Source organism: Heloderma suspectum, chromosome 4 (genome assembly GCF_057233095.1).
Source record: "Heloderma suspectum isolate Gila_16-S chromosome 4, 16-S_ref, whole genome shotgun sequence".
NCBI classification, from domain to species: Eukaryota; Metazoa; Chordata; class Lepidosauria; order Squamata; family Helodermatidae; genus Heloderma; species Heloderma suspectum.
Window position 1 is genome coordinate 132,174,284 of NC_139461.1, and position 24,164 is coordinate 132,198,447.

Below are 24,164 nucleotides of genomic sequence, written 5' to 3' on the forward strand. Positions count from 1 at the left end.
GGAATGGGATAATGGAATAATGATTTATCTAGGAATGGGTCTTTAATTTATTCCTAACTAGGTTTTTGGTGCTGCTCAATACTGCTGACTTTGGAATGGAAGCAGATCTGACCAGTATCTTATTCAGAAGATATTGGGGTGTGTCTTTTATTATGAAGGAAAATAAGACTCAGTTCTTCTTCCCTTTCAGATTTCTACAATAAATACTCATTTTTGGCACTTAATCAAAAAGAGAGAGGCAGTGCCTGAAACGCCAGCTGCTTCTGGCACTACCACTCAGCTTATCCACAGTGCTTCACAAATTCCCTACAAGGATCTGTAGCAGCTGATGTTGATATCCACGCTATGTGTTTTAGATTTTGGTTCAATTGTTTGAGCATCCCTTGATATGACTTTGTAGATTCACACAGCCACATTTTGCTGCTTTTCCCTGGTTCAAAGCAGTGGAATACAGGGAAGTAAGCTGGGGCGGGGGTGAATTTCACTATCCTCTCCTGTGTGCTCCATTTAGTGTAAAAAGTAAACTCCTCCTACACCCCCATCTTATAACCAAATGGGTGAGTGTGTGCTTAATAAATACATGCATGTCTAATTTGGCCCTTGTACCATGTCTGAGTCAGGGAGGTGTGTCAATATCTGAAATGAATTGGTTGACAGAAGTATTCTAAATGTGATTGTATGAATTCATCTTCTATCTTAATTGTACCACACACACAAAAAGAATACAAGAGTCAGAGCCTCTCACATGTCCCACTGGCAGCATATGTGCCCTCCTTAGAACATGGAATAAAGTGGGTTCCTTTGTGTTCCCTTCCCTTTGAATCAGTATCTGGTACAGTCAGGGCCAGAACTATTGGAACAAGGATAACTGTTTTGGCAGTTGGCCTCTGTACATCACCACATTGAAGTTGAAAGGAAACACACCCAGATGGGAGCGAAGTCAGGACTTTCAGCTGTAATTCAAGGGCTTTGACAAAAGTGGGGCACTAACCATTCAGGAAGTACAGCCAGGGGCATACACACACTCATCATTGGTGGCTCATAAGTAATGGAACAAACCAATATAATTTCAAACTTAAGGATCGCCTTTAATACCTGGATGAAAATCCTTTGCAGTCAATGACTGCCTGAAGTCTGGAACCCATGGACATGACCACATGCTGAGTGTCGTCCCTTGAGATGCTTTGCCAGGCCTTTACTGCAGCTGCCTTCAGCTGCTGTTTGTTTGTGGGTCTTTCTGCCTTCAGTCTTCAGTAAGTGAAAGGCATACTCTATTGGGTGGAGATCAGGTGACTGACTTGGCCACTGAAGAACATCCCACTTCTTTGCCTGGAGAAACTCTTGGGTAGCTTTTGCTGTATGTTTTGGGTCATGATCCATCTGCAATATGAAGCAGCGTCCTATCAGTTTGGCAGCATTCGGCTGAATCTGAGCAGAAAGTATAGCCCTATACACTTCAGAATTCATCCTGCTGCTTTTCTCAGCAGTCAGGTCATCAATAACCACCAGTGACTCGGTTCCATTGGCAGCCATACATGCCCATGCCATAACACTGCCTCCACCATGTTTGACAGATGATGTGGTATGCTTTGGATCATGAGCTGTTCCTTTCCTTCTCCATACTTGTCTCTTCCCATCATACTGGTACAAGTTCATCTTGGTTTCATCAGTCCAAAGAATCTTATTCCAGAATTGGGCAGGCTTTTTTAGGTGTTTGCTGGCAAAGTCTAATCTGGCCTTTCTGTTCTTGAGCGTTACCAGTGGTTTGCACCTTGTTGTGAAGCCTCTGTATTTACATTCATAAAGCCATCTCTTGACTGTAGATGTTGACAATGGCATGCCTACCTCCTCAAGAGCATTCTTGACCTGGCTAGATGTTGTGAAAGGGTTCCTCTTCACCATGAGCAGAATTCTGTGGTCCACTTTAGTTGCCTTCCGTGGTCTTCCAGGCCTTTTGCTGTTGCTAAGCTTGCCAGTTAATTCCTTCTTTTTCAGGATGTCCCAGACTGTTGTGTTGGCCACTCCCACTGTTTTTGCTATCTCTCTGATGGGTTCATTTTGTTTCCTCAGCCTAATGATGGCCTCCTTCAGTCTCATGGACATCTCTTTGGACTTCATGTTGTGAGTTCCAGTGAACAGCTACCAAATGCAGATGTACCATTCAGAACCACCTCCAGGCCTTTTATCTGCTTGACTGGTCATGGGGTACCCAGGAAACAGGCCACACCTGGCCATGCAGCTGCTTGTCAGCCATTCGTTCCATTACTTATGAGCCACCAATGATGGGTGTGTGTGTATGCCTCTGGCTGTACTTCCTGAATGGTTGGTGCCCCAATTTTGTCAAACCCCTTGAATTACAGCTGAAAGTCCTGACTTCGCTCCCATCTGGGTGTGTTTCCTTTCAACTTCAATGTGGTGGTGTACAGAGGCCAACTGCCAAAACAGTTATCCTTGTTCCAATATTTCCGGCCCTGACTGTGTATCTTTGTTTTCCTAATACTTCATGTTTGCCAACGTAGCAATTAAATAATTATCTTCAGGGATCTTCACAAGTCCAACTTTGATCTTTTTTTCTAGTGCACTATGTGTATGTCTCTGTGTGGTCTTTTTCTGGTTGCTTGCTCAGTTTGCTGGTATGTCTTTGTAGTCTTCACTTCTGGTTAAAGATATTTTTAATATGCACTCAATCAAGTACAGTTGCAAAAGAAGATGAGTGGAAAGGACAAGGTTTGCTCTGGAGCGGTAGAAGAAGGCGTCTTGATGGGAAGAGCTAGTGGGTCCTCAGATATTCTGTTCAGCAGTTGCTCTGGTCATTACATATGTATCCCCTGTTCGAATGTTTCTTGTCTTTCAACCTTCAAGTGGGACAACCTTCAGTCTTGGTTTATTCACAACATTTCTAGCATACTCATTTTTCCATAAACTGTTTTTGCAAGAAATCAATGATATTTTTCCAGTATGTAACTTCAAAAAGAAAGAAAAAAAGAAAGCCACTTCTCTTTTACTTCCTTCTAATCCCTCCTTAAAACCCACGTCTTTTGTGAAGCCTTTGGCTCAACCTCCTCGTCCCCAAATACCAGTTTTTCCCCATATACCAGCCATATTCGCCTCCTGAAGGATCGCCTCCTCCCATATGTGCCTGCCCGGACCTTAAGATCATCATCAGCAGCCCTTCTCCGTGAGCCCCTGCCAAAGGAAGTGAGGCGGGTGGCTACTAGGAGGAGGGCTTTTTCTGTTGTGGCACCCCGGCTCTGGAATGAGCTCCCTAGTGAGGTTCGCCTGGCGCCTACATTGTACTCCTTTCGGCGCCAGGTGAAGACCTTTTTATTTTCCCAGGCATTTTAGCTTTCTAAATTTTTATCTTTGCTGTTTTAAATCTGTATTTTAAACTCCTGTACTGCTGCTAGGTTTTATTGTGGTTGTATTGTTATATTGTGGTTTTAATGTTCTATATATTTTAAATTGTTTTATTGTGTGTTGTTTGGTTTTAGTTTTTGTGAACCGCCCAGAGAGCTTCAGCTATTGGGCGGTATAGAAATAAATAAATAAAAATAAATAAATAAATAAATAAATAAATATTCTAATCCCCATATACCAGCCTTTCCCAACCTGGTGCCCTCCAGATGTGTTAGACAACAACTCTTACACTGGCTGGGAACATCTGGAGGGTACCAGGTTGGGGAAGGCTGCCACATACTATTGAAAACTGTAAGCCTCTTGGGGCAGGGACCTGTCATCTCTTACTATGCACATAGATGTTGTTATGAAGCTTCATACACTGGGGGTGATGGTGGGGGTGATAAAACAAGAGGGTTTGGAAATTTGGGTAGTTCTTTTGGATGACAGATAAAGATGCACTACCTTAATTTTTTAATGAGATTAGTAAACTATTTAGAAATTAGAAAGCTAATTTCTAATGTCTAAGCAAGTAGGTTTTTAGCTTGTCTTTGTAAGGGCTCAGGCCAGGTAATAGGTATTTGCTCTAATGGCAGAGATGATTTGCATCACATACTTTCTCAATATACAGCTGTTTAAACTTGCTTAAAAATCTACATGCATTCCCTGGGTTTAGTAGTAACGCATGAGCTCCCTACGTCCAGAACTTTGCTGTTCAGCCTCATTCTTTTCAGTGGCACTTGCCACACATTCTGCGTCTGTATACTTTAATGGGTATAGATAGTATGCAAGGGTCAGCTTTTTCCTAGTTCCACCTCTTATGGGAAGTCACACCCCTCCTGCTGAGGAGGGATTTGCCAGTGGATTTGTGGTAACTGAATGAGATGTTCTAATAAGACAAGCAGAAAAAGTCAAGCAGTATAGGATTCTGGGATCTTTGGTACAAGGAACATTCACAGAGTTACAACTGAGTTCATAACCTGGAGATGTTGCTTTTCTAGCATCTTTATGAAATAGGCATTGAGGGTGGTCTTTTATGTTTATCCCAACAGAACTAGTACATATAGGGTGGTTTTCTTTCTTTGTTAACCCTGCTGCCTTAATAAAGGCTCCTTCAGGTCCAGCTCCAAAGAAGCACTTCATCTGCCTGAATTTCTGTGTTCAGCTTGGGTTTTAAAACATCCACCAACCCATGAGAGAAAACTGCTCTCCTAACAATAAAATATGTAATGGAATCAAATAAAGGCTTTTGGGATAGGGAGTACATCCATGGTAGGAATATCACTGTAAGAAACAGACGGAATTAAAAGCTACATTAGGTGATCTCCCCATCCCAACGCTATTACTTAGAACTGGTGGGAATACCGGAAGCTGTGTAATTGCTAGCATTTTGTTTGTGCTTTTATAATCCCTGATTTGCCACGTCATGCCATTACTTCATCGTAATTGGGAGTAAAGCTAGTGTGTCCATGTGTATGCTAGCCTCTTCATGTGACTAGAACATTCCAGCACAGCTTGGGAAGGGGGTGGTTTTTTTGTTTGTTTGTTTTTTACATCAGTAACATGAGATGCTACTGACCTTTCTGAGAAAAACGCAGTGGTTTATTTTGCCTGGAGCAGATGTCTGGTTACAAACTGACAGCATGAGACCATTAGTCATTTTCAGAGAACCTGATGGAACTGAATCTCCTGGCTGGCGTTTGGGGCTGTGATGGGCTGTGGCATCTGTTTGTCATAACTGCTAGGAGAGAGCTTGGGTGTGTGCCTGCTCATCTCCCCCTTAGGCAGCTCTTTCACCAGTGAACAAATCCAAAAGCTTAAAGTAAAACATTCTCATTTGGCTCCATTTGCTAAACATTTCCATCAGTATGGGCAAGTATAGCTTCTAAAGCTGGGCAGGATTAGCCTGGAATAGGCCTGTAAGAATGTGACAGCAAGTTACCAAAGGGCTGTTCGTAAGAAGGGCAAAGTGGACACAGCCAGCATGAGGCAGGACTGCACCCACTTTTAATGCATAAATGCAAGAGGCAGTGTATAACTGGTGCCCGTGGGCCTAGACTGGGATCCAAAGGGCAGTGCATGGTGTGTACTGAGGCCTTCCACCTTCCCCTCTTCCACCTAACCCCTTGTAGCATAAGGGGAAATCAGCACCTATTTGTGCGACTTAAGTACATGCAGAAAACCTCTTTGGCTCCTTACCTTAGAACTGAATGCATGTAAGTCTTGTAACACATGCCTTTTGCCTTTCTAATTTGAGGGTGGGGGATGGGATAAACATCACGTGCTGTCAGGCTTACATGCACAGGACTCAGTTACGTTGCTTAGATGCAGAGTGGGTGCCTGGGCAGGTGAGATTCTGCTGCCCAACTCTGTTTGCCATCTGGATACGCTTTAAGTGACAAAGGTTTGACAGCATGTTGAAGTAAGGAAGAGGGTGGGGTATCTTAATACAACATTTTAAAGCAGGTGGAGATCTTTACTTATTTATTTCAAGGTCTGCAAGTGGGGGGGGTAGGAAAAAGAGACACAGGGGCTTGGTTTTGTTTGGCATTTCATTATCATTGGATAGAAAAGGATGGCAAACTTTGCAGGCGTTTCTAAATACCGCATGGGATTGCATTTGGTAGCTTAGGCTGTCATTGTAATATGGACTAGAATTCTTTGTGAAAATAGAGAATGTGTTGGGAAGAAGTGGTGGCAGAGATCTTTTGCCGTCTTGATGTACCTAGCAGCGATGAAAGAGTTCAGAACTGCCTACGCTTTGTGACCACCAGTTTTGTCCATCTGTTGCCTCTTGTTATCGCCGAGCTTCCATGCCTTTCTGCCACACACATAAGAATAGAAACTGTAAATCTGGGTGACAAAGTTCTCATCCTCCTCATTGCTGACAGACTTGTGGAGGGGTTTAAAAATGTTTTGAGTTGAATTTGAGAGCAAGGAAAGCTCTTGTGCAGAAATGTCAAGTACAATTTAAGATGTGGCAGTTGTGTTTGCTGTCTTTAAACCATGCTGGAGATTGGGACCACTTGAAATACTAGCTAAGTGGTGGCAGATGTGTATTTGTCACTGTGTGTATAGGAGGTGGGGAGCTCTGGCCATTCCCTGGCATACTGGTGAAAATGCATGTTTCATGTGTGCATGTGTTACATTCTTAGCTGTATGTGCATAGCTGTTTAATCACAGATGAACCCATGAGACTAGTCAGGCCAGCATTGCAGGTCAACAAAGTTGGGCACCAGGAGGGGACGTATGCCACTTGAGCTCCCATTAAATTGTCACCTTAGCTTTAAAAAATTTGTAACCCCCTTTTTTCCACATGAAGGAGTGGAAAGGTGAGGTCTGGTCCTTGACTGACTCCAACACAGACTTGAGCCTATGCGATTCTGCAGCCAGCAACCAGGCCACTTCCTTTTCTGGGGTGACTGTGTGGCTCACTTGCAGGCATGCAACTCAGGTTCTTCTGCTTTCCAGGGACCCAGATCCCCAATCTTCCACTCAGAGAAGTACACAAATGTTTTTGCAACAGGGCTCCATTCTCTTTCCTCAGGCCAGAGTTGGGAGAGAGGAAGAAATCTGTAGGAGGGGGGTGGCTGCACTAGAGATTTTGCCCAGGGCCTATATCCCGTGCCCCCAGTAATTTATAGATGGAAGAATAACAATATTGTTGAGTCACACTGATCTTGTGGAATAGTGAGAAAGTGCTACAGGTGTGATGTTAAAAAGCAGGCAAGTTAATCTGAAGGATTTAAAGATCAAGACTTACAGGCAGACAAAAAGAATTTTTTTTTTTAATGATAAAAATGAGCAAGGGGACTATTGAAAGGCAATGAAGGCCAAGCAGCAGGTGGTAAATGAAATGGTGAGAGGACAGAGTAATTTAAGGTAGATAATAGATTTCAGAGAACAAAACAAAGCTATTGCTCAGTGCTGTTGGCTTATTTTTCAGGGGGGAAATCAGCAGGTGGAACTAGAGGAAAGTGAGTTAGATTGTTTGGCAAGTACAAAAGAGGCTAAACGGGACTATATGCAAAATGTAGAGAGTAGTTGTAGACCTCTATATAGCCCGTGACATTTCTGCAGTTGTTCATTCTGCATTTTGATACTCTAGTCTTTGAGGCTAAAAATTATATGTGGAAAAAATCTGGTATATTTTGCTTCTACCTCTCATTTTTCTTCTGATATTCTGGTGAACTGTCAACAGTGATAAATAATTTGGGCAATGGTATGTGTGAGAAGAGAAAAGCATCAGATTATTCTATTGAATTACCAGCCCTAGGACAAGAGAAGAATACCTACTATCTTATAATAGCTATAACTCAGAATTAGTTTTGTCAGAAAACTAACAAATAGATTACTTGAACACAGGATACTTTGGGGAGTGTTTAATGTTTGTTCTTATTTTTCAGATGGGAAGTCATTGATTCCAAATCTGAATACAGAATTAGAATGAACCAATGTATTGAAGAAGCAATGATGAGTTTCTTCATATTTCTCCAAGAAATGTCTCACTTCAAAGAACAGAACCCTGGCAAGGTAAAATGAGGCTTGCAATATATCTCCCTTCAGTTAATAAACTTCCTGGTGGGTTGTGCCAATAATATGGGTTAAATCCAATGTCGCGCTGGTGAAGTCTGCTAGGAAGACAGGACTTTCTTCCTCTTTCCTCCCTCCTTCAACCCTCTGAACTGCCTGAGGGTTTTTGCTTCAGAGGTATCTGCTTCAGAGGTTTTTCCAGCTCCTCAGAGCAGATTTTGAGGGCAACTGGGGGATTGCAGTTGGGGGAGAATTGCCCCCTCCCAGTTCCGCTGATGGAACTGCTTCTGTCAGTGGAATACCACCATTGGATACAACTTGATGTCTGTAAATACAGATGTTAACAGTGAAATCATGTACTTGTCTACTTAAAAGTAACTCCCACTGAGTTCAGTGGGCCTTACTTCCAGGTAAGTGTGTACAGCCTTGCCATCTTCAGGAAATTACTGGTATGATTTAGGGCTGCAATGAAATTAGTGAAACTATCCAGTGTAAATGGTCTATGAATTGCTAAGGATTTTGAGGGAAGGGAATACTACTATTTCTTGCCATTTTTATGAGCACAGCTGGTTCAATAGCATAAAGCAACCAAAGCAGTTGCTTGGAGTGGCTTTGTGTGTGTGTTTATCGATGCCTATGACAATGAAACAGTGTGTGGTCCAAAAGGGATGCTCTAGGAGCCCTTATAATGGTGGAAAGGGTGATCCGGTACCTGGATTATCCTTGGCTGCACCCTGCCTGAATGCTGTGCCCCAGCATCCTCTGAAGCACTGCAAGTGATTTTCCTGGTGTGCACCTTTTATGATAATGCAGCAGAGCCACTTGGGGGCAGCAAAATATGTTGGGCAGATCTCACTATGAACTTGCAATCAGGTGTGCTGTATGATTTGGGAATTATGCAACCTTAAAATTATTAATGTGGGGGAATCAACTGAGCTACTTGTGGGGGCGGGGGCATTGTTGTAGCTATCACCAGTAGTGAGCTGCCTTCTACATAATAAGTAGGAGAATATCGATTTCTAAAATGGGATGCCTGCATGTGGTGATGGGATCTGAAATGAGATGCTTGCTTGTTGACAGCTCTGTTGCCTAGCTGGGATGGTTAGGGTGAAGAAACAGCTGGGGCTTGAAACTATCCCAGTTGAGAGTTGCACATGCACAGATCTCTCTTGCCGCCAGGGAAAATCTGAAGTAGTGGCAACTGTTCAGATACTAGGCCTGGACCCACAGGGGCCACAATTCACATCCTTATAGCCAACACAAAACCCCTACCTTCCAGAGCTCTTGAGAAGCCCGCACCGTGTCCTTTTGGTCCCTGGTGTCAGCTTTCCCAGGGTCTTCTCAGCACCTGGTTCCCTGGAGATATCAGGCAGAGTTCTTGAGCTGCAGCACTGTCCCTGCCTCCTTGCCCCGGGTCTACTTACTGTTGTACTCTCTCCACCCCCCAACTCTATTTGGAGAAGAAGGGAAGGCTCAGTATCTATAAATCTATTTATATAAGGTTTATATATAAATCTATTAAAAATAAACATATTATTTATATATATATATATATATATATATATATATATAAATTTATTAAATAATTAACATACATCTATTAAATAGATTTATTTGATAGATAGATATATACCACTGAACATATTTAAAAATATCTCTAAGTGGTTTTGCCACCAAAGTGATGGAAGAGGGGTGGAATTGAGCTGCAGAAGCCTTCTCCAAGCATCCCACTGCACACACAAAGGAACAAACGAAAGAACCCTTTGTTCTTTCCTGTGAGTGTCCACTTGTCCAATTGATATGGTACACATTTTGCACATTTCACTATAAGACCATTGAGGTCAACCCCCTGGGGTTGACAAGCATTTTTCCGGCTCTTCTAATTATTTTACTGAATGGTGATGACGATGGAAAACTCTACCACTTAGGCTGATCTCAGAGAGATCACGTTAAAAGCCATGTTTCGTATAAGTGCTGAATATGGCAGCAATTGTCTAATTACTACTCAATGCCTTTTTCTTGAACAGTTTTGCCTTCTGGTCTGCAGTGTGTGCACATTCTTCACAATCTTGGGAAGTTACATTCCTGGAATTGTACTCTCCTACCTTCTATGTAAGTTCCTTCCAGTTCTCAAGGGATGTGGTGTGTACTCTTTTTGTAGCCTCAGGGTAACATGCACAACCACATTCCACACAGCATTCACAATTGCAATGAAGGTGCTCAGTAAGGGAGCAAAATCACATTTCCCCAGCAGCAAAAAATTGTGGCTTAAGTGCTAGGAAAGTGTGATATTGACAAAGCTGAAGTCCTTTCTTAAGCATAGAAATTTGACTTACTGGCATAATAAAGCAAAGACTTATCATTTTTTTCCTTAAAAAACATGCTGATACACTTCCATAGAGTTTTAGGTTGCAATCAGATGCATCCTTACCTGGGAGTAAGTCCCATTGAACCCAGAGGGGCTTACTTCTGAGTCGATAAGCATACAGTGTCACTGTTGGAATGTTCAGGGTGCTTCACATAATTATACCAAGAATTTTTGCAGCAATCCTGCAAAGTAGGTCAGTATTATTCTCATCTTGGCAGATGGGAGTTTGAGTCTGAAAAGCAAAGCCTGCCTAATGCCATCTAATGAGTTTATGGCACAGGAAAGATTTTTGAACCAAAGACTTCCTAGTTCGCAGCTCAGTCCCTTGCCCACTCAAGATCCCACTTGAAAATACACATAGTTCCTTACGTAACTTAATAGATATAGTTCTCTTGCATATACCTTGACAATATATCCTTTTAAATGGAAATCGTTTTACATGTTTTAAGAAGCATTTCTAATGACTCAAACATATACTATTCTGCCTAGTCTTTGTAAAGTGATATAATGTACCTGTATTTCTCACTTCCTTTATAGTATTGTGTGCCTTCTTATGTCCACTCTTCAAATGCAATGAATTTGGACAGAAGGTGTATAGCAACATGAAGTCATTTCTGCTGAAACTGGACTTTGGTATTAGGGACTATATCAACCAAAAATTGAAAGAGAGAGCTGGTAAGCAAACAGCTTGAAGACTTTTCCCCCCATGTAATTTCAGCTTCCTTGATGAATACTAAAGGGAAGAATAGGTGTGTTGTTTTTGCAGTTGTCAGTTTGTCCACTGATGTAAACAGATACCAAAAGAAATGTTTGGCTTTTAATGGGGGATGGGGTAAGCATTCAAAATGAAACAGTATTCTGCCTCATAAAATGAACATTTTTACTACTCATGTGTTGTTAAGCACTGTATCAATGAAAAATGCTATATAAATAAGTAGCACAGTACTTATCTATGCACATTAATCTCATGATTTTAATACAAATTATATCTGGAAGGCATCAATTGAGTTGTAGTAAATATCTCTGCTGTCCTTCTGCCGGCAGGCAAAGACAGCTTCATTGAAGAGGGCCTCTGGTGTGTAAGTGGGTCATTTGAGCTGGATGCTGTTTTTACTCTGTTATTGGTGTGTTTTTAATTATTTTTAATGTATTTTCTTATTGTTTTCTCTCAAGTTTTGATTGTAAGCCGCCATGAGTGCCATTTTTGGTAGAAAGGCGGGGTACAAATTTAATTATTTTTTATTGGCGTGGCAAAAAAGTGACTAGAAATACTTGACTGACACAATAGGTGGGAAAGGTTAATTGACTGCAGTCTTCTTTTTCCAGAAATGAGAAAAACAAAGTCGACAGAAGAAGACAGTGAACTAGACATATCAGCTCTGTGTCCTAAGGTTGGCTGTTTCATATATTAAGTTCTCTAGATTACAAATAAATATTTTGACTTTTCTCTTGCTGTTCAAGATTTTTTTTTCCAGCAGTTTCCCACATCACTAAGCATGTGTGCTGGAATTCTAAACAGTTTCTGATGGCCGGAGCCTATGCATGTTTACTCAGAGCCAAGTCCCACTGAGATCAATGGGAACGTACTCCCAAATAATTGTGCATAGGATTGCAGCCTAGAGTAATTTGAGATGCATTGCTTCTCTAAATCTGTTCCTTGGCATGAGGTGTTTGTCTTGGGAAAGCTGCAGGCCTCCCCACAATAAATTTCCACCTCTGTAAATCAAAGTCAAGACTTCAGTTTCACCAAGCAGTTAGAAGCAGGGCTCTGCTTTAGGCAGTCACATCAGAATATGAACTCTGTAAGCTCTTCAGCATCCTGAGCCTCAAGTCATCAGCATCAAAAGTCCTGCACAGACATTCAAAGTGTATACCAATGTAAGATCAGGATCACATTGGCTCATTCTCTCTCTCCCTCTGGCACACTGCGCCCACCTGCTGTTCACACATTCTGATTAACATTTGCATAGGGGCCAATGCTCATAGTCTTGATCTATGCCAGTGATGGGCATCTTGTGGCCCTCCAGATGTTTTGGCCTACAGCTGCAATCATCTCTCACCATGGGCTTTGCTGGCTATCATTAATATGAGTTGTAGGCCAAAATACAGGGAAGGCATCTCAAATTACACCTGATGTATGCAATATGTATGCATCTTGATTTTGTGGTGTACAGATTGCACAGATAGGGCATATGCACAGTGGCTCATATGTTTACACAGTGTGTAAACAATAGGTTAAATATGTAACTCTTTGCAGGTGCAGCAAGCTGATACAATCCTGATCCCCTCTGTGTTCAGTTTGAACATCTAAAATTCTAAGGATAGTTAACTGAACTTATCTTTGCATATTTAGAGCTTTGGCTATTGGGCAGAATAGAAATGTAATTAATAAATAAATAAATGTACTCATATTTTATTATAGCAGGGGAAATTTTGTTCTATTCAAACACATCTTTAGATTGGGCGGGAAGTGGGGGTTGAGTTACCCTCAAAATTTTGTGCTTTTCTGTTTTTCATATTACTGCTGTAGACAAACTGTAACAGTAGAAAGCTTTGTCTTCCTAGCTTGTCTAGAAAATGATTAGAATTTAGATATATCTTCACCATTCTTACCATTTTGCTTTAATATGGCAAGGCATTCTTAATGTACCAAAATGGACAATGATAATGTTAATATATGCTGAAACAACATTATAATGCTGTTTCTGTATTGTTGCAGGGAGTCTTTTGCTCTTTGTATCTATAGTTAAAAGCTTTATATTTCTTATTACATGTAAAGAGATAGTCTCCCAGGTTTTAAATGTGTAGTTATACAACTTAGCCTACAGTCTAAGCGTGCCACCTGTGACACTTTGGTTTTTCAAAATACAGGTTAGCCCTGCAGTTGTGGCCAAAGAGATGTCTGTTTCAGATACAGATATATCAGAGGTATCTTGGACTGACAATGGGACTTTCAATCTGTCTGAGGGAAATACTCCACAGACAGACACATCTGATGGTATGTACAGCTTCTTTCAAGGCTTCCACCTTTCCTGCAAATAAATGTATTTTACAGTCTAACCACTCTCATTCTCAAATACATTTTTAGTGTACCTTGAGTTGCATCTAATGTTAGTTCTATTTAAAATAGACCCATTGAAATGAAAGGGACTTAAGTTAGACTAACTTTGGATACAACCCATTGGAAACAACCACAGGTCATCTCCTAAATAGATGCTTTTGTGTTAAAATTACAGTAGTGGAAAGGGCAAGTGGCTCCCCCAATCCTAGGTGTGTACAGGCCGAATGGAAACAAAATACCTTAAACTGTCATTTTCTTATTCTCCCCAAAATATTTGTTTAGGAGTGTTTGTTTTATACATTTAGGGCACAATCCTATTCATGTTTAGCCGGAAAAAAGTCCTACAACTCCCAGCATTCCCCAGCCAGCCTTGCTGTTTTCTGTCTAAACATGCATAGCATTGCACCCTTAGATGCATTATCAGCAATCACTTTTCAGTTTCTCACATGTATGAAAATAGAATGCAGAGGGAGGGAAGGGGGTGCTGCCAGTTGTTTGGGAGCACCTGATGCTGCAGAATCACTGAAGCTAAGCAGGTGCAGACCTGATTAGAAACCTGGATGGGAGACCGTCAGGAAGCTCATCAGGAATAAAATAAATACTTAATTCCATTTCATTCAGTTTCTTTTTAACTTGTAGCATTTTAACATGTGTATATTAAACTCATGACCATAAACCTTTCCAGATATAGAAGCCACCTTTTACATCAACCTGCAACATGGAATCAGGCTCTATTTTTTTTTTAAATTACCTCTCTAGGACACAGTCTTTCTGCCAGTCTTCCCTCCTTCTTCCTTTCTTTCATGTAATAGTCATGACACAGCTGGTATAACCTGCTTTACGACAGGTGGATGTCATATCCTACCAGTTAAAATGCTTAACCATTTTCACTTTTTATTCAGTCATTCTAATTTGACTTATAGACTGACATTTGGGTTTTTGAGTATTGCTGGAACAGAGCATGGCTTTTATTTATTCAAATATTTATCTAGGAAATGGTGCAGCATCATGTCACAGAAACAAAGTTGGAGGTGGTAGTTATAGCGGTTTCTCATCTATAACAGCTTTTTCTGTTAATCATGTAATAGAGTTCGATCGCCCAAGTGATCACGAGGAAGCTTTTGCGAGAGATCTTGCAGAATTTCCATCTGTAGAAAATGGTGCAGGAACAAATGATGAGGATGATTCAAGCATTGGCCTGCCTGTCCAGGAAGACAGAAAGAAGGACCATCTTCTTCCCGCATCAGACCAGGGTACCAAGTTGGCTAAGGAGGGGCACTCTGCAGCAGGCCTCTCCTTGCCTTTGATCAACAACCAGGCCTTCAACTTAGTGAGAGCCATTGCCGGTGATGTTGTTACATCTGTGGTGTCAGCAGCTGTCAGAGACCAGTTGCAGTCCATCCAAGCAGACCCAAATTTATGCGAAGAGACAGACACAGAGGAAGGAGATGATTTTGAACTGCTTGACCAGTCGGAGCTTGAGCAGATGGAAAGTGAACTGGAGCGTACCAAAGGCCAAGAGGCAGAACCACAAGATAAGAAGAAGTCCTCAGGCTTCCTCTCAAACTTGCTTGGGGGCCATTAATGTGGAAACTGGAGCTACTTAATCATATAGCAAAAACAAAATATAGACAACGTTAAATGCAAAAAAGAAAAGGAAAAAAAGAAAATGATGAGCTGTAAGCTTTATCTGCTATTTTAGATGTGCTGTAATGTCCTTTATGCAGAATGAACTAACTTGTTATAGATCAGTTGATGCTGGTAGTTTTGTTTCTGATAGTGATGCCATAGAAATGAAAAACCTATCCCATTATTTTGTCTCAAAGGAATTTAAGAGGCAAGAATTTTAAATATAGAGGTATATTAAAATTGCCAAATTTTGCTCTCCTTTTGGCTGTAACCAAATCCTCTTCACCTCCAGCCTGTTTACTCTTACTTTTCAAGCATTTAGGCAGCAGTGCTTCAGGGAGAGAAAATATCAAGAGGAATCAAGAAGCCATCATGTCCTAGTTGCCTACTATGTAGCAGAACATCTCAGCCTCCAGAGTAAACAAGTGTCTGGACCCTTTTGCAAATATCTCTAATGTATGAATCCAGACATCTTCAGAATGGATTGTCATCATTTGTGTTGCCTTTCTGAGGTCTCAGATATCCTTATGGATAGGCAGGGGAATGCATTCTCAGTTATGCCCATTCGTATAGGCCTTGGATCCTGACAAAATGGCATGATTTCATGCTTCCGCATACCATCTGGAACCTTGTACTTAGGCCCACAGAGCAAGACAAAAACATGTTTGAGACTATATATGCCATCTACATGTAGCATGTATATATGCAGTGTGGGGTTGGATTTTGGGGTGGGTGGGTGGGTGAGAATAAGGAAAAATTCACTAAATTGAATTGACAGTCTCTTTACCTCCAGTTCCATCAATGTTGTGTTCTTTCATCCTAGAACATAAGCATTTGATTGTATCTAAAATCAGACTTGCTTCATTCAGTTCTGCCAGAACTACAACTGCAGAAAAGATGCAGAATATACCTGGCATATAAGTAGAAGACATTGCCATAAAACACTCCTAATTTTAACACCTTGTATATTCTGTGGCTGACTTTGGGTCATCTTTAATGTAACTTTTCTTCTAAGCTTTGTGGTTTTGGTTTACCTTTAAAATTGATGGAAACAGGCAGTGCCTTATCAAGGCAAACCAAAGCTTAATGGAAGAAATACCACGAGTTTTAATAATATGGTATAAAAAGCCAGCAGAATGAGGGACCATATCCGCTGTTTGGACTAATCTCAAACTGTTGCAGATTTTAACTGGCATTCTAACAAGCAGAAATGGCTATTTTGTGACCCTTCAAAAGGACAGCCCCAGTTTATAGGGTGGTTCTCCTCTTCGGGCATAGCTGCCATGCTCATTAGGCAACATGTATAGTGAATACCGCAGCACAATATACTAACTTTTGAAAAACCTTATTCTAGAAGCTCAGTGTCAATTCTCCTCATCCCTCCTTCCCCATCCAAGGTATTTAATGAGACCCCATACAGAGAAGACCAAACTACCCAGTGTCAGCTCTCACTCCAAAGTAGCTTGGTCAACCGTCTCCATACGACTTGGCAGGATGATAATGTTACCACACGTCAGATGCTGAAGTGTGGTAAAATAGTTGTCTGCAACCATCCAGAGCGCAAAAAGGATCTGGGGATTTACAAAATACTCCAGACTCAGATGGACACTTGCTTATTATTGATTGTGCTTGTGTCGATGTAATGCATATCCACCATGTTTTCTGTTGGTCAAGCTGGTGCCTTCCTTCTTTAGCCTAGAGTCACATGGGTGAAAGTGCATTCAGACCCTGCAAAAGATAGGAGACATCAGCATTCTCCTAAGCATGTTTACTTTGAAGTAAGTCATGCTGCGTTCAGTAGGGCTTATTCTCTAGTAAGGGTGTTTAGGACTGCAGCCTGTTTCAGCAAAACCAATGCTTAATACAAGATTCTGACAGTTATTTCTAGTCAAATATGCCCCCACAAATATTGTACTAGTTTTCTCAGGTTTTTAATGTAGTTTAGCTTTGATATTATTGGGGCAGTTCCATCATTGAAGAAGTTATTGATGAACAAAGAAAGGATTAGGGGAAAATACTTCCACCTTACAGAGTGCAACTCTTGCTTCTTAAATGGCAGTACACTAAGGAAAAGCTCATACCCATTAGTAAGCATGTGCTTCCTTTTCATGAAGGTACAGATAATGCAACCTTGTCCATTATATGGATACGGCTGTAATCCTAAACACACTTTCTTGGGGGTAAATATCACCGAATTCAGTGGGATTTGCTTCCAAGAAAGGACCGGATTGCACTGTTAAAAGAGTTGAGGCTACTTGAAGGGAGAGCAGGAAGGTGTTAGGAGAAGATCTGTGAGTAAACTGGTACAGCATCTTCCCAGCTCATACCAGTTGTGTTGTAAATTGTAACTGTGTGCACTTTATCGTTTTGTTTAAAGAAATGTTTCAGGGATTTCCAAATATCAGATACAGTGGTATTCTTCTAGGGAATGAAGTTCTATTCATCACTGAAAGCAGCTGGAAGGCCTGCTTGAGACTTCTTGTAAACAATTCTCTTTCTGGTTTCATGATAAAAAAGTATAATCCTAATATTATAAAATAAAGCCCCAGTCCTGAAAATAGTTGTGTAGCTGCACTGATTTCCCACCTTCTCCACCCTCCAGTATTTTACACAGGAAAAAACATGAGTTGGATTGGAGCCTTAGGATCTCACTTTGCCTTTTAAAAATTCTAAACATACAGGCTGGGATCTAAAGAACTACATACCACACACCCAAGGAGTTGGCCATGTCCACTAGCGTCCCACTACCACACCACCACCACCACCTTTGAACAGCAGACTCTCTTCCAACAGCTTTTAAAAGGCCCTTCCATTTCAAAAGTGGTTTGCCATGCGGCACAGCAGGTCGCTATTTGAGAGGTGCAAGCCCAAAGCCTCTGTCAGAAAGCAGGATGCTTTGTGTAGCTCTTTGGATTCTGGCTGCATTTATTGACATAGAGTATATAAAACATAGGTATTGATTCCTGCTTATTTAGTATTTTAATAGTCTTCCCTCTAAAGGTAACCATAGTGAGAACATGAAAAAAAAAATCAGATTCTTTGGAGCCAGCATCCAGTGTTCAAGTACCAGCCCAGTACAGGGCTGACTAAATATTTCAGATTTCTAGGTGTCTATCATTACTAAGGAAAAAGAAAGGTTTTCAGTCCTGCTGGTGCAATTCATCATATTAGCTTGCTTCACTCCAAAGAACAAACAAGAGATTAGAAGTAGCCATTGTTTCCTTAAGTCAAGAACATTCTAAGTAAGGTTGCAATCCTGTGCATGTTTAGACAGAAAAAGTCTGGCTGGCTGGGAAATGCTAGGAGTTGTAGGACTTTTTCTGTCTAAACATGCATAGGATTGCACCCTGAAATACTTATTTGCTTTACACAATGAAGACTGATCCATAAATGACTGGAGTTTCAAGACATTAGTTCCACAAATAACCTATCTCTCTGCAAATACAGGTTGAGAATTATATTACCATATAAGAAATTGATCATGGCCAGATCTAACACAATAGAGTTAGGGGTACCTGTGGCATGCAAGGAGTTTCCACCACTAAAATCCACCACATAGGTACTTTTCAAAGTACATTCCCTGTTGCTCTTGAGTCACTGGAGGGGAAATGTTTAGAACGTGTTTACTCATGAGAAATACATCAGTATAAGGACCTCCTGCACTATCTTCACTATAGCAATTGCTTTTATAAACTGACAGCTTTCCAAGAGTCTTCTTGCAACTCAAAATTGTAATGTAAGAACTACACCAGAGCCCGTCACAGCAGGTGATAAAAGATTAAGGCTGAACTCCTAAGCATACTTGTTAGGAAGTATCTTTGCATGCAGTGAAACTTCCTTCTGAGTGAACAGGAGACTGAAATCCTAAGCATACATATTTGAAAGTAAATTCCATTTCAATCAGTGGGAGTTGTTTGGAAATCAACATTGGTAGAATGGGGTGTAAATGCTTAGCTTGTAGTGCCTGCTTTAAGAAACAGCGTCATAGACTGGGATTTCTAACAAGTGAAAGGCTGCGAATGTCAGTGAATGGATATCCCTCCTAGCTTCTTACCTATTTAACATATTTCTCTCTCCTACAAACCTTTCTGCATATCAATTTCAATGGAAGTACAGAGACATGCAATATTCCACCATACCTTACCAAATACACTTTTTGAAGTAATGTGATAGTACTGGTTTGGAGCTAGTGTTTGATTATTATATAACCACTTGCAAGTAGCACTGAAAACATGGCTTACACAAGCAGTGGACCTCTGGTGGCATATCACCAATATTAAAGTTGAGGTTGTGTGGGGGGCAATCTTATGTAAATATATTTGGTCATAGAAGTGCTCTTTGGCATCACAGTACTTGTAACCCTTGCTAATAATTCTAATGCTTAGTCATGTCAATACTGCAGACAAAAGTTAACATCAAACTATTGGCATTCCTTCTAACCTCTCCAGTACTATCCACTCAGAGCCCTTTGGCTAGGATGTGCTATAAATTTGACCAACATATATTTGAGGCCGATGTGTATGCAGAATTAGGTATCTTCTTTCCCCCACTCCAAACCTCCCAAACAGTGAAAAAAGCAGCAGCATATGTATGAAGAATGTAAAATTTAAAGTGTATTACAGATCAACATTTCTTCAATGGAAAGTCTACTTTCAGAGATGTTGAGGACGATCTTAATAGATACTGAATAGGTAGAATACTTCATTTGGGTCCCCATTCAATCTAAATGGGTGTTGCATTGTTGTAAGGTGGGGCTTAACTGTCATGTTTGGCAGAACCATGAAATAAAAAGAGTATGTGAAAACACTGTTTGTCCATTGAACTCAATGGAAGAGTTAGGCATGTGCTTTGCTTCGGTTGGAATATTTAAATTCATTAATTACACAAATCAAATATCAACTTTTATATAGAAACCTTGGAACACACATACAATCAAAAAATTATAACACTGGAGGTAGATTATAATTAGGATAGTATGAAAATAAACAATAGAACTTAATTTTTATTTTGTGTGCGGTTTTATTTTCATGACCGTTTAGCCATACACACTTACAGGTATCTCTTTACAAATTTGCTTTTATTAGAAAAGCAGTGCAGCTCTTTAAGTACTATCTATCCAGATAACCAGAAACTGGAATTTTTTTTACAAAAGTCTTAAATCATTTTAAGTATTTTGCAGCACTTTACCTAGCATGATTACTGTTTTATAAACATGGAAATTATTATTATTATTATTATTATTATTATTATAAAAGTGGTTTGAACCATTTAATGTCTGTGTTTTTCTTTTTGTGATAGTTGTATATATGTTAATAGTAAATTCATTGTCAACTTTATTTTGTTTTTCTAATCTATATGAACCACTGTAATGGTCTGGAGGGTCATATTTAAATAAAAGATTTAATCTTAAATTATCCTACCTGATAATTTCAGAGGTTTGCCAGATAAACAATTTTGGCTTCAATCTGCATTCCTTTCTGGAGTATAGAATGGAGCATGCAACTTGGAGATTAAGGGAAGGAGTGGACAGAAGGTAGATCTACTGGTAGATCTCTGGGTGATTTGCGGTAGATCAGCAAGAGGTTTGACTTACACTTGCTTAACAATAGGAACAACAAAATTACTTTTTCCACCAAAATTAGGCTGTTGAACTGAAGAAAGTTTGAGGTAACCAGGTATGGATGCTTAAAAGGATCGTGAGCTCAATTCAATTCTGGCACTGAAAACAAATTCCTAAGTGCCAAATGAGCTCAGAGGAAACCTATTCTTTACTTCTAAGTGCATGTCTTTTGTGCCTGGCTCTGGTTGTGTAGAACATGGGGTTCTGGTAAAAAAAACAAAGTACATCCAACAACCTTGAAGTCTGCCCATCCCTGATTTAGGAAATTCAATTTAAAGAAAAAAAACAAGGAGTCCTAAAATATGTGTCCTTGGCTATAGTAAGAAAATGTGTCTTTATGCTTTAGAGAATCAGAAGTAAGTATGTGGGGTATACAAAAATTGACTTTTTAAGTGTTCACTAAAAATTTAAGCTGCATTTATAAGGTAGCGAGTGGCATCTGGTGGCTACTTATGTAAACTTTCATTTTATTTATAGTATAGATAAATGGGTGGGAAGGAAATATCAGGCCACATGTCCTTAACTTATTATTTTATTAATTTAAAATAATTTCTGTACCTCTGTTCGTGTGTGCGTGTGTATACACACACACACACACACACACACACTGTGTGTGTGTGTGTGTATTGATTGATTGATTGCATTTATACCCTGCCTTTTTTCCTCTTCCAAGGAACCCAAGGCAGCTTACATTATCCTCCTCCTCTCCATTTTATCCTCACAACAACAACCCTATGAGGTGATACACACACACACACACACACACACACACACACAATCACAGTAGTTTGCAATGTGACATATCAGAAAATTACATTTAAAACAATAACAAAACAAAATATAGGCCATGAGGCAAACTGGAAAAAAGTGCCAAGAAAATGAATTTTGTGGCAACCTCCTGGGAATACATAATCACTGCATTTGGGGGGTAGGCAATAAGCCCAAGAACTAAGCTTAAAAGCTTTCTGCAAGATTTCCTGCAGGTTTTTTGGTAGTACACATTTACAGGAACGAGCCTAAAGCTGTACCCAGCTGGTGTAAGAGTTTGGGGCTATAGCTTTCACCTTTTTTTGCCTAGAGGGCTGGAAGAGATCTGCAATGTATGAAAGTAGTTTGTGAGAGCATTATGGAACAGATGCAGAAAGTGTGAAATGTGTATAACATGTGGAATAAACCTTATATTTACTATAAGTAAAAAATGGCTCCTAGAGCCCCAAGAACTGGGCTTTCAACTGCACATTGTACACCAAAATGTCTCCATTTAGCCCACCATCAGAATCTATGCAACAGACAATACACTAATGCAGGACCAGCCCTAGGATAGATAACTCCCTGGGCAATGAGTGCCTTTGGTGCCCCACCCCACCCTGCCATGGTCAGCTTTGCAGGGCTATTTGGCATGGGCCAATCATAAGCCTAGCTGACCTGTCTTCTGGTGGGCATCTTCTCTGGAAGATGTGTAGAAACTAGACATGCAATTCTTCAGTGTTATGCAGAACATCAACATGCTCTGAAATCCCTTAGCACTGAGCTCAGCTTGGTGCCCCCCTCAGCTCACCGCCCCAGGCGACTGTCCAGCTCACCCATCCCTAAGGCCAGCCGTGCATTAATAGGATATAATCGCTAAGGCAAAACATAATCCACCCTCCTTTTCTTCCAGCAGCAACATTCATACCTATTGCAGTATATGAGCTCCATTTTCATTCCATGTGAAGTAGTTGAAGAGTCAATGCATGGACATCAGAATACTTTTCTTAGGGCGCAATCCTAACTAGATAGGTGGCCCCCTCCAACCTTGGAGGCGACTGCCAATCCAAAGCAAGGCAGGAGAGGCACGGGGGGATCATTCCCTCTGCACCTCTCCTGCCTTGCTCTTTTTTGCTAGACAGCCGTTTTCGGCTGACTAGCGGTGGCAGGGTTGGCACGATGGGGAGAGGAAGCTGCAGTACAACACATTGGATGTGTTGTATGTGCAGCTCTGCTCTCCCCACCCCGGAACGCCCCTTTTCAGTTGCTCCACGCTCCTCTTCCGAGGGCGGAGGAGGGGGCTTCTCTGTGCTGCCTCTGAGGCAGCGTGGACAAAGGGGTAGGTCAGATTTCCAGGAACTGACCTCAGAGTGCGAGCTCCAAGGTCAGTTCCCAGAAAAGAGCATATCCCATGGCCCTCTAGACAGTGTCTAGTGGCCATAGGACTGCTCCCTTAAGAACAAAAACAGCAGCATGTTTTTTCATGGGAAATCTTCCTTATTTGGTACTCTTAAAGAAAATAATGAAAACAAAATTAACATGTCCAATGTTCTGACTGGATGGGTATCAATACTTTTTCAGGGAGGATAAATTATCCAGGGAAATACTATCCTTGCAATGTATATAACTGTTTACATTTTACATGATAGCATACATTTGAGTAAATATTTTCTAAAAGAAAATCTGTTTTGATTTCTCTGTGTCAAAATCACAATACATCGTATTCAACAACACTCCTCATCAGATATATCTTCAATCTCAATTGCAGGATTAGATAACTTTATTTGTATACATGTCAGGATTTTGAGAACAAGATAGCCTAGAGCCATGACAGGGAACACCTTCCTCCTTAGGATTGCACAGACTCACAGCTACCTTCAGTATATTATCTGGTAGGACAGTGAAAAAAATGCCTCAGAACTCACTTAGTTGGCTCGGAGACCAGGTTTCCACAGCTCCAAGGCTTGAACTGACATCATGTTTTGGTTCAGAACTGAGGCAGAGCCTCATCTGCTGACACCTTGGATGAATTTCCCATTGACTACAATTGGAGGTAAAGAGCCTCGTGTGGCGCAGAATGGTAGGCGGCTGTATTGGAGGTCCCCTTCATGGATCACTGCCTTGTTGTGGCGAAGGGGCTTGAGTAACTCAGTGAAGCCATAAGCTATGCCGTACAGGGCCACCCAAGACGGACAGGTCATGGCAGAGAGTTCTGACAAAATGTGGTCCACTGGAGAAGGAAATGGCAACCCACTCCAGTATTCTTGCCAAGAAAACCCCATGGAACGTATAACAAGGCTAAAAGATATGATGCCGGAAGATGAGCCCCTCAGGTCGGAAGGTGTCCAATATGCTACTGGGGAAGAGCAGAGGGTATTTCCAAGTATCGCCAGAAAGAGTGAAGTGGCTGGGCCAAACCCGAAAGGACACTCAGCTGTGGATGTGTCTGGTGGTGAAAAGAAAATCCGATGCTGTAAAGAACAATATTGTTTAGGGACCTGGAATGTCAGATCAATGAATCAAGGTAAGCTGGAGGTGGTCAAACATGAGATGGCAAGATTGAATGTCGACATCTTGGGAATCAGCGAACTAAAATGGACAGGCATGGGCGAATTTAATTCAGGTGACCATCATATCTACTATTGTGGGCAAGAATCCCTTCGAAGAAATGGAGTAGCACTCATAGTCAACAAAAGGGTGGGAAAAGCAGTACTGGGGTACAGTCTTAAAAATGATACAATGATCTAAGTACGAATCCAAGGCAAACCATTCAACATCACAGTAATTCAAGTCTATGTCCCAACCACTGA

General features: G+C 40.9%; 1 protein-coding gene across 1 annotated transcript in view; it reads left to right on the plus strand.

Annotated features, from left to right (window-relative positions):
* RETREG1 (reticulophagy regulator 1) overlaps window positions 1-15,265 on the plus strand; it is a 58,238-nt gene extending 42,973 nt beyond the window's left edge. Inside the window, exons 4-9 of the mRNA XM_084850565.1 lie at window positions 7,803-7,929; window positions 9,957-10,041; window positions 10,835-10,972; window positions 11,624-11,688; window positions 13,169-13,295; window positions 14,447-15,265. Of these exons, the coding sequence (XP_084706691.1) occupies window positions 7,803-7,929; window positions 9,957-10,041; window positions 10,835-10,972; window positions 11,624-11,688; window positions 13,169-13,295; window positions 14,447-14,943 (1,039 nt within the window). The 3' untranslated portion in view covers window positions 14,944-15,265. The remainder of the gene's footprint in view (window positions 1-7,802; window positions 7,930-9,956; window positions 10,042-10,834; window positions 10,973-11,623; window positions 11,689-13,168; window positions 13,296-14,446) is intronic.
* Window positions 15,266-24,164: the final 8,899 nt, after the last annotated feature.